This window comes from Bos indicus x Bos taurus, chromosome 25, assembly GCF_003369695.1.
Source record: "Bos indicus x Bos taurus breed Angus x Brahman F1 hybrid chromosome 25, Bos_hybrid_MaternalHap_v2.0, whole genome shotgun sequence".
Taxonomy (NCBI): Eukaryota; Metazoa; Chordata; class Mammalia; order Artiodactyla; family Bovidae; genus Bos; species Bos indicus x Bos taurus.
Genome location: NC_040100.1, coordinates 29,090,485 through 29,108,561, shown reverse-complemented (window position 1 = coordinate 29,108,561; position 18,077 = coordinate 29,090,485). Strand labels below are relative to the sequence as shown.

General features: G+C 41.7%; 1 protein-coding gene across 6 annotated transcripts in view; it reads right to left on the bottom strand.

The window, feature by feature from the left end:
• The window catches only part of PARN (poly(A)-specific ribonuclease), a 179,350-nt gene that overhangs the window by 42,493 nt on the left and 118,780 nt on the right, over positions 1–18,077 (bottom strand). For all 6 annotated transcript variants that reach the window (XM_027526579.1, XM_027526575.1, XM_027526578.1 and 3 more), the window contains one exon: positions 12,017–12,206. In XM_027526579.1, the coding sequence (XP_027382380.1) occupies positions 12,017–12,206 (190 nt within the window). The remainder of the gene's footprint in view (positions 1–12,016; positions 12,207–18,077) is intronic.

Sequence of the window (18,077 nt, the reverse complement as noted above, 5' to 3'; positions counted from 1 at the left end):
AAATAAACAAATGGGACCTAAATTAAATTTAAAAGCTTTTGCACAACAAAGGAAACTATAAGCAAGGTGAAAAGACAGCCTTCAGAATGGGAGAAAATAATAGCAAATGAAGCAGCTGACAAAGAATCTCAAAAATATACAAGCAGTTCATGCAGCTCAATACCAGAAAAATAAATGACCCAATCAAAAAATGGGCCAAAGAACTAAACAGACATTTCTCCAAAGAAGACATACAGATGGCTAACAAACACATGAAAAGATGCTCAACATCACTCATAATCAGAGAAATGCAAATCAAAACCACAATGAGGTACCATCTCACGCCAGTCGGAATGGCTACTATCCAAAAGTCTACAAGCAATAAATGCTGGAGAGGGTGTGGAGAAAACCGAACACTCTTACACTGTTGGTGGGAATGCAAACTAGTACAGCCACTATGGAGAACAGTGTGGAGATTCCTTAAAAAACTGGAAATAGAACTGCCATACAATCCTACTGCTGGGCATACACACCAAGGAAACCAGAATTGAAAGAGACACATATACCCCAATATTCATCACAGCACTGTTTACAAGCTAGGACATGGAAGCAACCTAGACGTCCATAGGCAGATGAATGGATAAGAAAGCTGTGGTACATACACAAAATGGAATATTACTCAGCTATTTTTAAAAAACGCCTTTGAATGAGGTGGATAAAACTGGAGCCTATTATACAGAGTGAAGTCAGAAAGAAAAACACCAATACAGTATGCTGCTAAGTCGCTTCAGTCGTGTCCGACTCTGTGCGACCCCATAGACGGCAGCCCACCAGGCTCTGCCGTCCCTGGGATTCTCCAGGCAAGAACACTGGAGTGGGTTGCCATTTCCTTCTCCATACAGTATATTAACGCATATATATGGAATTTAGAAAGATGGTAATGACGACCCTATATGCAAGACAGCAAAATAAACATAGATATAAACAACAGACTTTTGGACTCTGTGGAAGAAGGCAAGAGTGGGATGATTTGAGAGAATAGCACTGAAACATGTATATTACTATATGTGAAACAGATGACCGGTCCAAGTTTGATGCATGAAACAGGGCACTCAAAGCTGGTGCACTGAGATAACCCAGAGGGATGGGATGGGGAGAGAGGTGGGAGGGGGGTTAGGATGGGGGGACACATGTACACCCATGGCTGATTCATGTCAGTGTATGGCAAAAATCACAATACTGTAAAGTAATTAGCCTCCAATTAAAATAAATTAATTTAAAGAAAAAACAAAAATAAATACATAAATCTAAAAAAGAATCCGCCTTCTAACGCAGGGGCTGTGGGTTTGACCCCTGGTTGGGGAACTGGGATCCCACGTGCAGCTGGGCAACCAAGCCTCCGTGCCGCGACGACGGAGCCCCCGTGCGCCACAGCTAGAGAGCAGCCCAGGTGCTGCAACAGAAGATGCCGAGCGCTGCAGTGAAGGTGTGCTGCGACTAAGACTTGCTGCAGCCCAATAAGTAAAAAAGAAAAAAAGAAAAAGACAACAGTCCTCTATGTGGTGTGTAGCCAGGTGCAATCTGTGTGAGTACCTTCTTCCCTTGAGGATAAAGCGGCGCACCAGACCTGGGAAAATGTACAGGGGGTTTGATGGACAGTGGAAAGCACGGGGCTCTGTAGCTGACCTGGTTTCAGGCCCCAGTTCTTTGTCAGGAATTGTTCAATCTCCCTGGGCCTCCATGAAATGGGGATAACGTCTCCCCTCCCCCCGCCGAGAGCTGCCACGAGCATCGCAGGAAGAAAAATATGAGAGTCCTAGCTCAGAGCAGGCACTGGGGGTACTGGCATTCAGGAGTTTATTCATTCGTTTATTCACCAAACATCTGAGTATGTCTGCTGGGCCAGACTCTAGGCTATGTGCTAGTGCAATCAAGACATAAAAAGCATGGCACCTGCCCTGAAGGAGAACAGGAAAGTAAATGAATGATTATAGTGGTGAAAGCAATGTATTTTAAGTTCTGAAAAGATAAACTTTTGGATCTGGAATTCTATATTCAAGCAACACTACCAATTACGAAAGTGAAATTGAGACATTTCTATAGAGTTTACTAACCATACACTATTAATATATATATGCAAAAAGGAAAAAAAAAATCACTCCAGGAAAAGATTACTTCCCTCAAAAAAAAAATCTACACACGAAAGGCTGGGATATTTGGGAAATTATCTTTGGGTAGCAAAGCTTTAATGGCACAGGAATCAATTTTCTTCTCTGTGGGCCCCATTATGCTACTTTTTCTTTTCAGAATATTGCATTTACACAATCATATTATAGATGCTGTATACAGGCTTCCCAGGCAGCACTAGTGGTAAAGAACTCACCTGCCAATGCAGGAGACATAAGAGACACGGGTTTGATCCTTGGGTTGGGAAGATCCCCTGGAGGAGGACATAGCAACCCACTCCAGTATTCTTGCCTGAAGAATCTCATGGACAGAGGAACCTGGGGGGCTACAGTCCATAGGGTTGCAAAGAGTCAGACACAACTGAAGCAACTCAAGGATTATAGATGCTGTATACCTGCTATCATCTCTTGGAATCAAGATTCTCAAGAAAGCACAAAAGGACAGATACACAAAAGTAGTAAAAATAAATAAATAACATCACTCACCAAAGTGAGAAGGGAAACAGACAGAAGGTAATATACAAGTGTTAAATTTCTAATCTTTTTTAGAAGTGATCAAGATATATTGGTCAAAGTGTGTAAGACGAGAAACAGAGGTATAATTTAAAAGTACAGTGATAACAGAAAATGAAGAAAATGATAATAGTAGCTGCCACTGGGAAAAAGAACTGGGAGTGTGGAGCCAAGATTTCCTCCCTTCACTTTATATTCTCCTGTACCATGCAGATTTTTAAAAATTATGCGCATTTATTACTCCAATGGTTTAAAAAGTGTCACGGGAAACACTTTTTCTGCTAAAATATGTGTAACTTACAAGTTCTACAGTGAATTTTCCAACATTTAGTCTGCCTAAATACAAGAAAGATATTAAGGTAGCTAGACTTGATAACTTTTATAGTCTTTTCCAGAAGCTAAGGGTCTATCCAAAGGGAAATATAAATTGTGTCACTGTCATTTGGATAATATAAAGACACACCTGTAAAGTCTGTTCCTAAGCTATTGAACCAAGAACAAAAAAACAGGAAATTTCCCCAGGAAAAGGTAGCTGAAAACCAGGAACAGAAGCAGCAAAACTAAATGGAGATTTCTGCAGTGGAACCAGGAGCAAAAAAAAAATAAACAAGAGAAAGTCAACACTGAGAGGCAGTAAGTGCCTCCAGGGTAAAAGGGGTGGGGCTGAGGCTGCAAAGATTCATTCTGAGATGAGGGGTGGGGTGGGGTGGGCTTCCCAGGTGGCGTTAGTGGTAAAGAACCCACCTGCCAATGCAGGAGACACAGGAGACATGGGTTCAATCCCTGGGTCCAGAAGATCCCCTAGAGGAGGGCATGGCAACCCATTCCAGCATTCTTGCCTGGAGAATCCCATGGACAGAGGGTAGCCTGGTAGGCTACAGTCCATGGGATCGCAAACAGTTGGACATGTCTGAAGTGACTTAGTATGTGGGGTGGGTCTGGAAGTGAGAGGCCACCACTCTGCCACAGAAGCTGGAAAGCAACAAATGTGCAAAGAGAGGACCAAGACATAGAGGACAAAAAGGGTTGAGTACAAGTTTCTTCTGCTCCAGACAAGTGCTGTCTAACGGTCTTCGTGAGATCACAGGGAGAAGGAGTGTCAAAGAAATTCAAGTACACAGGTGATAGGTGGGAATTTGAAAACAGGCAGTACCCAGTGAAAGGGTCAACCGTCTTTTCTCTACTGGGTGCCTGTCTATTATTTCAGTGTGCGCTGCTGTGCTGAGTCACTCAGTCATGTCTGACTCTTTGCGACCCCATGGACTCTAGCCCGCCAGGTGCCTCTGTCCATAGGATTCTCCAAGCAAGAAGACTGGGGTGGGTTGCCATTCCCTTCTCCAGGGGATCTTCCCAATCCAGAGATCGAACCCAGGTCTCTCGCATTGCAGGTGGACTCTTTATGGTCTGAGCCACCAGGGAAGCCACATTTATACCACATTATACATTTATACATTTCAGTGTGGTAAAGGGATTTCATAGGCTCACTTAAGATACTGGTTCACCCAATCTTATTTTTATTATATTCCTCTTAACCAAAAGTTCTCCTACTACAGGGATTTTCAAAAATCTACCTCTTTGGGTTGAGAAGAAGCTACCTGCTATTTGAGGAGATTCTCAAAGGGTCTTGAGAGTTTGTATCAGTTTCCTCTTCATGCCCTGCCTACTCTAGACACAATGTAAAAACACTTGGATTTAAGATCTAGAAGGGACTTTGGCCTTCTTTCCAATAAGATGCCTCATTTAAGATGAGAAAACAGACAAATACTGGGCTCTTGCTGGTATTCACCGAAGGGAAGAATGAACATAGTCTTTCCCAAGGTACCAGCAGAATGTAAGCTAGAACACTTCTTGTCCAGCTGCCTGTAAGTCAGTTCCCTTTTCACTTTGTGGGCTCTGCTGTCTCTATGGCATTTTTTTTTCAGTAGGAGGAGAGAAAACACTTGCTCCACAGACCCATTTATGAATAAACATGTAAGCAGTCTGACAGAGCAATGGGTCCTGGGACCCAGTTTGCTTCATCTGAATCTTCTGTGCCTCCAAAGGGCTTTCCCTCCATTTCCTAATGAAATATGTACATTCAATTACTTGCAAAAACCACTAACTTCAGATGAAAATTATATGAAATCTGAAAACCATAGCTTTGATGTATGCTTTAGTATTTCCTACATAAGGAGGAATTCCCAGGAGCTACAGAAGATGAGATGGTTGGATGGCATCATTGACTTAATGGACATGAGTTTGGGCAAACACCGGGAGATGGTGAAGGACAGGAAGCCTGCTGTATTGCAGTCCATGGGGTCACAAAGAGTCAGACACAACTGAGCAACTGGACAACAACAACAACATTTTCAAGGAACGCTGAAATTCAGTCTCACAGAAAGGAAAGGCTAGAAGGAAGATATGCCAAAGGGTTTTTTCCTAATAGTTGAAATAAGCCAAAAACAGCAAACAACCCACAGACATGATGGACCAAACCTCTGTTAAGGGCAAAGTGGCTTTGGAAAACCATTTTCTTTAATTACAGAACATCCTTAGTAAAATGAGAAGGGAAAGAGCATCTATTTTTTTAAGACTGTTCAGACATCAGTGTCTGCTTATGGGGACTAAGTATCTATTAGTGAGATCTTAGAGATTTCAGTATCCATTGCAAAGGAGCATTCTTCAAATGCTATGCCAACGTGTACTTATGCACTCAGATCTCTTGCCACCAAACCAAATCTCCTTTTTCCCTTCTCAAGCAAATCCAGTACAGTTTCCCAGAACCGAAGCCCTATCTTCTGTCCAGTTATCAACTATAAACTCCCTGAATATTCTGAATCTATTACAGAAAAGACTTCCACCACAACATCAGTGCAAACAGAAGAAGAAATTGACAACCACCTCCAGGGAAAACGCTGACAGCCAACCCTGGAAACTCAGTAGTCATGAGGTGTCTCCCACGGTCTCAGGTCAATTCTCTAAAGCCAACAGGAGCAAGTCATAGAGCCAACCGTAAGGGCCCTGACAATCTTAACTGGACTTTTCTAATTATGCCTGAATTTTTGTTTATACTAATGCTATTTTCCCCATACTTCAGTCCCCCCTCTTTTTTAAAGAGTATTAACTCTTTTAAAGAAAAAGAGAGAGAAAAGGAACAACAGCAACAACATAATCAAGTTTACAGAATGTAGAAGTAAAATATGATACAAAAGTTCACAAAGGATGAGAGAGGCAGATGGAAATACACTCTCGTAATAATCTTACACTGTTCATGAAGCAATGTAACCTTCACTTGAAGATAAAGTTCTTCAAGTGTGATTCATGAAAGAGGTGTACTGTAATCTCGGAGGAGTGCTTGGCCAACAGAAATACATTGTGAGCCAGATATGCAATTTTAAATTTTCTAGGAGTCACCATTAAAAAATAAACAAATAAAATGAATTTCAATATTTTTATTTAGCCCAATATATAAAAAATGTTATCATTTCAACAGGTCATCAATCATTCAAAATCATGCATGTTTTAGATCTGTAACATCTCAGTTTGGACTAGACATATCTGAAGGACTCATTAGCCATGTGTGGTCAGTGGCTACCATACTGGGCACTTAGCTCTAGAGCAGGGGTCAGCAAACCTTTCTGTAAAGGAACAGATAGTACACATTTTGAGTTGTGTGGGCTACATAGTCTCTGTCATAACTACTCAAATCTGTCATCATAATGCAAAGCAATCAGAGGCAAAATGTAAATTAATAGGCATGGCTGTGTTCCAATAAAACTTTATAAAAACATGTCGGCCAGATTTGGAAGGAAATGGCAACCCACTCCAGTATTCTTGCCTGCAGAATTCCATGGACAGAGGAGCCTGGTGGGCTACAGTCCATGCGGTAGCAAAGAGCAGGACACAACTGAAGCAACTAACACAATACAGTTTGCCAGTCATTACTCCGGAGCAACGACAAAAAATGACACAAAGAAATATAAGCAAAAAGTTTATAAAAGATAAAAATGGGAGGCTATAGTATCAGTAAACACTAAATAACACATAATTCATCCAAAAAAAGAAAAGAGGTACAGAGGGACATAGAACAATCAAGACAAAAAAGAAACACCAAGATAGAAGACAGGTTCATTTGCATCATTAATTAGGTTAAGAATAAATTAGGCAGGGATTGCCAGAATGGATAAAAAAGCAAGATCCAACCATAAACTGTTTATAAGAAACCTACTTTAATCATAAAGACAGATAAGTTGACAGTAAAAGGCAACCATATAGCATAAGAAACAAGAGTGGCTGTATTTATACCAGATAAAATAAACATCAAAAAAGTTATTTCTAGAACAGAGAAGAAATATTCCACAATGATAAAATGGGAAATTCATTAAGAAGACATAACAATCTGTAAGACAGGCATACATTTATCAAAAGAGCTTCAAAATACATGAAGAAAAAACTGATAAAATTAAATGGAGAAATAAATCTACAACCACAGTTGGCGATTTCAATACCACTCTCAGTAGCTCAAAGAAAAAGTATACAACCCTCCCACCACCCCCCCAAAAAGAAACCCAACAACAACAATTAAAAAAACCTAACTCACAATTAGTAAAGATATAGAAGAGTTGAGCAAAACCATTAACCAATGTAACTTAAAATTGTATTAATGGAATATCACACTCACTCGTGTGCACACAGATGATGTACCAAGACAGAACACATGTCAAGCCATAAAACAAGTCTCAATAATTATCAAAGAAGTTCTACATAACTCATGTGTTAAGGAAGAAAGCACAAGAGAAATTAGAAAATACTTGTAATAGATGATAGTGAAAAGACAACATGTCAAAATACGTGGAATGCAGCTAACAAAAACTAAAGGAAAATTCTCAGTTTTAAATACTTCTACAGAAAAGAAGAAACATAACTTCAGTGAGTTAAGTTCCTACCTTACAATGGGAGAATAACATATGAAATCCAAAGAATAACTACTAAATTCAAAATAAGCAGAAGAAATGATACTAAGAAGAGTATAAATAAATGAAAAAAGAGGACACAAATGCAATACTAGATAAATGCTGGTACTCAGAATTAACACCTAGCAAGGAAAAAAAGAGAGACAACACAAATTACTAATATTAGAAGTTTTTAAAGGGATATAATTATAGATTCTACAGATACTGAAATCATAAGGGAATATTTTCAGCTAATAATTTTATGCTAATAAATTTGACAACTTGAATAAAACAGAGTATTCCTTGGAAAACACAAATTCATAAAGCGATATAAGAAATAATAGACCCATATCTATTAAAGAAATTCAGTTCACCATCAGAAACCATTTTCACAAGAAACCCTTATGACCAGATGTCTTCACTGGTGTAAGTAAGTAAGTGTTAGTCGCTCAGTCGTGCCTGACCCTTTGTGACACCATGGACTGCAGCCCACCAGGCTCCTCTGTTCATGAGGTTTTCCAGGCAAGGATACTGGAGTGGGTTGCCATTTCCTTCTCCAGGGGATCTTCCCAACCCAGGGATCGAACCTGTGTCTCCTGCACTGCAGGCAGATTCTTTACTGACTGAGCTAAAAGGTAAACTTGACCAACAATTTAACCAACGCCCCCCTCCCCTCAAATCAAATACACACTGTCACCAAATAACAGAAGAGGAACTTCTAAACTATGTGAGGTCAGCATTATCCTGATACCAAAACTTGATGAAGATATAAAAAAGAGCAAACTACAAACTAATATTCCTCATGAACAAAGATATAGAAATAATTAACAATATATTAAAATCTGGCAACATGTAAAAAGGAGTGTTGATACATCATAACCCAATGGCTGTATTGGGTCCATGAACAATGGACCCAATCCATGACCCAGCTGGATTTCTCTCAGGAATGCAAATCTGATTAAGCATTCAAAAGCCAACCAATGTCATTCAAAATATTAACAAAGGGCAAAACCATATGACAATTTTGAAAGATAGGACTTCCCTGGTGGTACAGTGGATAAAAATCTGCCTGCCAATGTAGGGTACATGGGCTTCATCCCCGTCCAGGAAAATTCCACATACCATAGAGCAACTAAGCCTGTGTGCCACGACTACTGAGCCCTCGAGCTCTACAGCCTGTGCTCTGCAACAACAGAAGCCACCACGATGAGAAGCCTACACGTCACAATAAAGAGGAGCCCTCTCTCACTGCAACTAGAGAAAAAGCCTGCATGCAGCAACAAAGACCCAGTGCAGTCAAAATAAATACATAAAATTAAATGTAAAAAAATTAAAGAGGCAGAAAGAGTATCTGAAAATATCCAACATCTATTCATGATACAAAATCTTAGCAAACTGGAAATGGAGGGGAACTTTCTCAACCTGAAAAAAAGACTTTTATGAACAACCTAACAATCATAGATCAAGGGGCAATACTGAGCTAATATTGTAAGCAAGGAAAGGATATCTACTCTTCCCACTTTAACAATATACTAAAGGTGCTAGTTGGTGCAATAAAGCAAGAAAAAGATAAAAGACACAAAGATTGGAAAAGAGATAAAACTGTTATTAGTATGCCAACATGCCTGCATAAATGAAAAACCCTGCAGAATATTAAGAAAAAACCCAACCTATCAGAGTAAGCAAATTTTAAAAGGCTGAAGGGATATAAGATCAATATATAGAGAGAGACTTCAATATATATATTAAAGAATTAATTATATATCCATATAGAAGCAGCAATTTGAAAATGAAACAAACAATTCTACTTATGATTACATAAATAATATAAATATTTAGGGGAAAATGAACATAACTACTGAGCCCAGATGCTCTAGAGCACGTGCTCCACAAGAGAAGCCCATACACTGCAACTAGAGAAAGCCTGCGTGCCCCAACGAAGATCCAGCACAGAAAAACAATTTTTTTAATTCTTTTTTGTGGAATACAAAGGATCTAGAATAGCCAAAACAATACAAAAAAGAACAACTGTTGGCGGGTTTATGCTACCTGATTTTGAAACTGAAAGTCACTTGGTTGTGTCCAACTCTTTGCAACCCCATGGACTGTATACAGTCCATGAATTCTCCAGGCCAGAATACTGGAGTGGGAAGCCGTTCCTTTCTCCAGGGGATCTACCCAACCCAGGAATCGAACCCAGTCTCCCACATTGCAGGCAGAGTCTTTAGCAGCTGAGCCACAAGGGAATCCCAAGAATACTGGAGTGGGTAGCCTATCCCTTCTCCAGTGGCTTGTCCCGACCCAGGAATCGAACTGGGGTCTCCTTGCAGGTGGATTCTTTACCAACTGAGTTATCAGGAAAGCTTACTATAAAGTCAGAAATAAGAAAGCGTGGTATTGGCATAAGAACAGGTATAAATATGAGTGGAACAGAAGGATCTAGAAATAGACCTAGACATACATGGTCAATTTATTTTTGACAAAAGTGCCAAGTCAATTTAAAAGGAAAGAAAAGTCTTTTTAACAAATGTTGCCAGAACAACTAGATGCCCATACGGAAAAAAATAAACCCTGACTCCTATCTCATACAAAATTCATTTGAAATGGCTCAAGGTTAAATGTAAAAGCTAAAACTATAAACCTTCCAGAAGACAGGTTTCTAGAAAATTACTGCAACCTTAGGTACGCAGAGTTTAGGGACAGGGAAAAACCCAGCAACCATTAAAAACAATTATTAACAGGACTTCATCAGCATTAAAAAATCTGCTCATCAAAATACATCACTAAAAAAATGAATACACTACCCCAAACTCAAATAAAATGTACTTGCAGCACAAATATTTGACAGAGGATGTGTGGATCCAGAATATATAAAAGAACTCCTAAAAATCTACAGTAAAAAGAGGCAAGAGACTTATGTATCTACCTCACACAGAAGATATCTGAATGGTTAGGAAGCACACAAAAAGGTGGTTAACCAAAGAAATGCAAATTAAAATCACAATGCAATACCATCTCTTATCTTCTTGAATGGCTAAAAAAGACTGATAATACGAAGTGTTGCCAAGGATGTGGAACAACTGGAATGTTCATATAACCTTCCAGCTAGGGGAGTACAAAATGGAGCATCCACCTTGGACAACTGTTTGGCAGCTCCTATAAAATTTAACATACACATATCCTAAGAACCAACAATTCTAACCTTAGATATTTACTCAAGAGAAATGAAAACACAAAAATTTTTTTTACAGAAATGTTCATAGCAGCCTGATTTATAACAGTCCCACCTGGAAACAAAACACATGTCCACCAACAGATGAAAAAGCAAATACTGTATATTTATACAATGAAATACTACTGAAAATAAAAATTAATGAACTCTTGATACATACAACACTAAGGGTGAATTTCAAAAAGATGTTAAGTGAAAGAAGCCAACTACAACACTGAGTGATTACATTCTTTATAAATTCCAAGAATAATCAAAATTAATCCACAGTGATAGAAATTTGAAATCGTTGCTTAGGATAGTGGGGGCTTGGAGTTGTTTAAAAAGGGACACAACAAAAATTTGAGGTGGGAGATAGAAATGTTCTAACATCTTGCTTTGAGTGGTGGTCACATGGGTATATATAACTATTAAAACTCTGAACTAGTAAGTATTTTAGATTTGCACATTTTATCATATGTTAATTATACCTCAATTTTAAAAATCGCTAAAAAAAACCGTTTTAAAAGTATGGAAGGCAATCTAAAATATTAACAGAGATTGCTTCTGGGAGGTGGGATTATGGCTAATTTTTTCTTTGCTGATTCACTTTTCTCATCTTTATAATTTTCTATACTGAACTCCCCCTTCTCCCCCACCATCACTTTCTATGGTATTTATGTTTTATAGTTTCACAAAGACCCTAAAATGTCGCCAGTATTCATCTTCTGAAAGTACTATAGGATTACAGGTAAGTAACAGAAGTGTATGTCGAGCTCTCCTTCCACAGCGGGCATGTGGTTTGGTGTCTATGTGGGACACAGAAGGGGCTCAGAAGCTCAGCCAGAAGCACCGTGGCAGTCTGGGGAGAGGAAGAGGTCCGACGTGGGTGAGTTCAGCTCTGACCCCGGCTCACTCACTGAGTGGTGGCCAAGTCACGGAGCCCCTGTTTCTTCACTCCTAAGATGGGAATAAGATATATCCCCTTTTCTGCCTCACTGGGGTTTTGTGGGTGTTAGCTGAAATGGTCTATACAGCACAGAAATAATTAAGGGAGTAGTAACTTCTGATATTATGTGAAAAGTCAGAAAAAGCCTTTCTCACAAGTCAGATTTACTACTCTTAGTCCCACGAGAAACAAGTAAGAATTTTGCTAGGACGACGCAAAGCTCTCCAAATCAACAGTAAAGAACTCTTACCTGTTGGCGTGGTAATGGTGATTCTGCAAACTGTAGGAGCCACACTGCGTGTTTAGCCGCTTTGGCTCAACCTCCTTCCAACTATCTTCTGTCCACTTTCTCTTCATCTGCTTCTCCTCTCGTTTTTTCCCGACATAGTCAGCGTAGGTCTGGATGCGATAGCTCTCTGCATACTTGCTGGTATTGACAGCTACAAGGAAAAGAAAAAGTCCTTAACAAAAGGTCTGGCCTGGCCCCAGGATGTCGGAAAAGTGGCTTGAGGTCGTCAAAGGAACCCTGAGGTCAGGTCTGCTGTTTAGAAGCCAGGTGGCCTTGGGAACATCCCACAGCTCTCCCCATCTGGGTCTCCTCACCTGGAGAAGAGAGTCCTGCTCCCCAGACTCCCTTACAGTGTGAAAGTGCTCTATAAACTACACAGAACCAGAAAAATGTAAGCAAGACATTAATTTTCAGAATATCTGCAGGTAACATCACTGCCAGAAAATGAAAAACAAAACCAAACCAAGGGAAAACTGTTGTGAAAATAAAGATGACAAGAAAAGCCATCTGGACAGCAGTGTTGGCCCCCGCAGGTCTACCGCATGCCTGTGCCTGGTGCTCTGCACACGTGATGTCTAACCTCACAGCACACTTGCAAGGGAGAAGTCACCTTTGCTGAATATAAGCAAGCTGGGGCACTGAGGCGGGGGGCTGCCGCAGGCCGCACTGCACCAGCAGCAAGGGAGGCAATCCAGGCTGCTTGGACCCTAAGGCCAGGGCCCTTCTCAAAGTTCTGCGCTTCACTCTGGACTCTGCAGATTCAAGACAGTCCCACAATATTTGAGACCTGCCTCTTCTCTTTCTCTTCTTAAAGCCTGCTAATTCTCTGTAATGTGCTTCTGGCAGGAGGTCTTGAGAGCCAGAGCTTGTTCCCTTTTTGGTGTTAATGGGTGATAAGGCCAGGACTGTCTTCCTGCCTCTTTCTCGGAGGCTGGGGGCTGGAACATGGGAGTGGCCTGGGAGTGAGGACCCACAAAAACCGTGTGGATGGGCCCCTTGTGCTGCTCTGGCTTCTGCAGTGTGAGCAAACATTCCCTGCCCACTGGTTATTACCTCCACTAGCAGCGAGACAGTAAGGGCTGGGCCGTGCTGGCAGGGAGCTGCAGGAGCAGACCTGGGGCCTGTGCTGCTGGAAAAGCACCATGATGTCTGAAATAGTCTGTGTACCCACTTTCAGCAACTTCTTGGTACAGAGTGAAGGAAGTGAATGTTAGTTGCTCAGTCATATCTTACTCTTTGCAACCCCATGGACTGTAGCCCACCAGGCTCCTCTGTCCATGGGAGTTCTCCAGGCAAGAATACTGGAGTGGGTTGCCATGCCCTTCTCCAGGGAATCTTCCTGACCCAGGGATTGAACTGGGGTCTCCCGAGTTGCAGGTGGATTCTTCACTGTCTGAGCCATGTACAGAGTGGTTCCCAGTAAATATTATGTGAATGAATGTAGCAAGTGATGATGGACACATCAGAACTGGACAAGGGACTCCAGTACTCGAGGGACCTTGAACCACAGGGACAGACACCTAGATGAGATGCAGATACCCCCTGCATATCTGACGCACCCAGCTTCACTCCAAGCAGACTGGATTTGCCTAAAACTCCTCAGCACAATAGTAGTTTATAGAATGTCATGCCTTAAATGCTTAGCCATCTGAAGAGCAAAAGCAAAATAAAACAACAAGAAGAAAAATACAGAAAGACTCCCACTCTTTATTTCAAGTTTTTTTTTTTTTTTTAATTAAGAAGTTTGCTGTACTTTTCAAATATTCACTCTAGAGTTAAAGAGGGGTAGGGTTGGGGGAGGAACAAACCCTAAAGGTATTAAAAAACTTTCACATTGTCCCAAGGAGGTAGAGTGAGTTAGTGAAATGTGAGCTCAAACAGCATGCTCTGACTCACTCACAAGGAGATAAACAGAAAGCAATCAGTTCTGCAGATATGCTATCGACCAAAGTCACTCAGATCAGAGAATTGCAGAAACAGTATCCTTTGCTGAAAATCCTATTCCTCGGGACAGTGACTTTTCTAGCTTCCCAAGGACTGCACGTCTGACTTTCTCAGCTCGTTCATCTAACTGCCCCACAATCTGTACATCCAACCAACATCATCCATCCATGCCTCCACCCAGCAGTTGCTCACTAAGTGTCTATCCATCCCAGGGACCATGCTAGACATCTGGTAGAACAAGACACAGTCTCCACCTCTCGAGCCCACCTTCTGACCCAGGCAAGCTTTATGCAGAGTTATGGAAGCCGGAGACTACCTACTATATAAGAGGTTCACCTCTCAGTGCGATGGATAATGTAAACCCACAGATTCTACATGCTTATTCTGTACCGGTCATTGGCAAGTGAGCATCTGCTGGATTTTCCTCTTTAGGTTTCACTCCTTACTCAGGCAGGTTTATTCTGAAGCGTGTCCCCAAGGGAAGACATCTGCCGCAATACCTCTCTCGAGTTTAGTTTGGATTACCGAGTCAAAGAGGAGGCTTGAGTCAACATTCCCCATGAAAGCAAAGGTGATGATAAGGTCATAAAGGAGCCAAGATGATCTACTTAACAGCATCTGACTGTTTCCAGTAATTTAGGTCCCAGCCCCACGGACAAATGCTTCAAAAGCTCCCTGACCACGATGGGGAATTTATCTGAGCACATTTGGAACGAGGAGCGCTTAAAGGGGGAAACAAATAACAATCCCCTTTTCACTGCTGGCCTTCACATGGCAATAATTTACCAGCATTCCTTCAAGTCCCAGCAGCTTTGCAGCTCTCGGCCTTTAATCTGGAAGCCAGCTCTGGCGCAGAGCCACCCCTCTAATGGATGAATCAGCAAAATGAATTGGCTGTCAGCTGCGTCCTTCACTGATTCCAGCTTGCCTGTCAGAAGTGGCGTGGAGCGGGAGGCTTGGTAACACAAACCTTTTCCAAATTTGTCAGGGAAATGATTCAAGGCCATCTTTCGGCCATGCCACTCTGTTGAAGCCGCTGCAAAACCAAACACGGTGAGGGCCCTCCCCGGCTCCCTGTGGGTGAACAAGAGCACCTCCTCTCCCGCAGACTTCACCCACCCACAGCTTCACTGAGCCGGGCGCCCTGTCTCGAAGCATTTAATCTTCACAACCACCCCACAGGGAAGAGACGTTCTAGTCATCACACAGATAAAGAGGTTGAACATCCGAGGAGCCAAGCATGTCTGCTTACAGTCTTGTAGAACAAGAGACAAAGCTGGTTTGGAACCAACATGTGAGCTTTTTAAAAAATATAACATTGCCACAAGTCTGACATATATTTGTGTATTTATGTGTCCATTTAGATTGAGGATTATCTCATAAAATGCTTCCTTGAAGAGGACTTTTAAAGAACTACTTACAATGTTTAGATTTTTTTTTTTCTAAAAATGTAGAACCTTCCACTATTATCAAGCAAAAGATCTCTCCAACTAGGTTGAGAGCTACATTACGTTCACAAGAAGACTTAGCATAAGACATAGAGACCTTCCTAAATTGATCTACAGATGTCATGCAACTCCAATTTTTAAAATTCCATTTTAATAAAAACACAAAAAAATGTTAAAGAGATTAAGAAAAATCTCAGCAGAACACTGAGCAGCAGTAGCCGGGACTGGGGGGATGAGGTCAACCACCCAGGAGGCGAGGGAGTTCTGGGAGTGATGCAACTGCCCTCTGTGTCTTGACTGCGGTGGAGGTTACACGAAGGTGTGCATTTGTTAAAACAAAGACCTGGCCAAGAGAACAGTGGATGTGTATTTCATGGTATATAAATTACATCTCAATCATTCTGTGGAATTTGAAAGGTCTGATTCCAAATTTTAAATGGAAGACAAATGGGCCAATAATAGCCCAAACGTTTCTGAAGAAGAATAAGAAAGGGGGACTTCCCTGGCTAGCTGAAAAGCTTATTGTAAACCCGCAGTACTTAAGACAGTGCCGTAATGGTACAGAGATCAACAAACTGACCAATGGTACAGAAGAGCCTAGAAACAGATCTAGGCATCTACGAAACTCTGATATCTGACAGAGGCAGCCTGACAGCATGCAAAAGGAAAAGCAGGAAAAACTGTTCATCCACGGGAAAAAAACTGGATTCTTACTCACACCAGGCCAAAAAATCAACTCCAGATGGATGAAGCACTTAAATGTCAAAAGCAAACTTTGAAAACTTGAAAAGAAAATAGAAGTGAATATCTCTTCCTGAGCTTGAAGTAGGAAAGAATTTATGAAGATACAAAAAAATGTTAAGCATAAAGAAAAGATCAGTAAGTTTGGCTACATTAATATGAAAACTTGTGTCCATCAGAAGATACTCTGAAGAGGGCAAAGACAATCTACATGCTGGGAGGAGATATTTCTAACATGTGCAACTGATGGAGGATTAGCACCAGAATACATAAAAACGCCTACAGATCAGTAAGAGAGGACCCAACAGAAAAATGGGCAAAAGACACAAAAAGCACACCAGTCATTTCACAGAAAAGGGAGCATAAAATGCCAATAATTATATACAGGAGTTGCTCAACCTCAGGCAAAGGCAAATTACGAGCACTTAAATAAGGTGTCATTTTGTAGATTTGTAGAGGGAGAAGGAGGGCGGGGGGGTGGAGAAGGCAGGGGGAACAGGAGACAGAGGGGGAAGAGGGGAGAGCGAGAGTGAGTCTGAGGGCTAGAGAAGCACAGAGCATCAAAAAGGCAAGAAAAGGATCAACATGACTTTTATGAGAGTGGTTCCCCATTTGCACGCTCCCCCACCAGGAATCAGGGGTTTGGGATGTGGAGGAATAACAGATTCTTGTTATAATTTATTACCGGTATTTTAGCTCTTCTGGTTGAGTAGTGGTTTCACAGATGTTCACTACATTGTAAACAAATTGGTTAGGTTTTCTCTTGTATACTCGGTCCAACCCCTAAGGGCCGTTTCTGAGACTAAGTTTGAAGGTCTCTTGTAGGAGGTAAGAGTTTCTCCAGTTTCAATGTCTCCGGTGATAAGGAGGTGTCCCTGAATGGTTGGAGTGCTGTAGACAAGCATGGGGTGCTGACACATCGGGCTTCTCAGACCTTCCCCGGGGAAGCTGAGGACACTTGTGAAGGCTGTTATCAAGCTGCTGCAATCATTTTATTGCAGCAATGGCTAGGAGGGGCGGCAGGGGGGAAGCATTAGGAAACTTCAAAAGCACTTACCACTATTAGCCCTGCCTTTTCTGCAGTGGCTACCCTCAGCCAACATTAGGTTCTCAGTCAGTTTCTAAGGGAATTACCTATATGCTTATCCATCCGCTAGTTAAGAGAAAGGGAACTATTTACTGGTTACTTATTCTGCCAGGTATGGAAAAATCCTGTAAGGATTATCCTGACTTTATAGATAAGGACACTGAAGCTCAGAAGAAGTGATGGGTTCAAGGTCCCGAAGATGACAAGTTTTGGGATCTAAACCAAAGCTGCATTCTTTTCACGACACCACGCGCACTGGAAGGGTCCCAGACCATGTCACTTGGAGTTAACACAGGCAGGCGCCTCTGTCTGCGAGAGCCTCAGAGTCCGGCCACCTCTCCATACAACAGAGTTGTGTACAAAGCAGAAGGAATCGCTCTGTGATAACCTGGTATGTTCACCTCCCACCAGAAGTGATGCGTGCTGAGAGTGACCTCTGCCAGCTTTGCAGACCTGGACCCCCCACCCCACCCGCCAACGTGTGCTTTAATGCTTGACGGTGCCCGCTTCCAATGCCCTTCTCGGCCTCTCCTGATGCCCCCTCAGCCGCCAGCCTGGGGCCCTGCACCACTGTGTCCTCATTCTGGGCTTTCAACCCGCGCCAGGAGGGCGCCCGATACCGCTCTGTGTTTGCTTGCTTATTTACATGAGAACATACAGGACTGAGAAGTTTTCTCATGTTCTACACAATTTGATCCAGTTTGGGTTTTCAACAGCATGACCATTTCCCCACTTTTACCAGCGAGAGAATGGATGGGTTTACCCTGGATTCTCAAGGAGACAGCCAACTTTATAAAAAAAA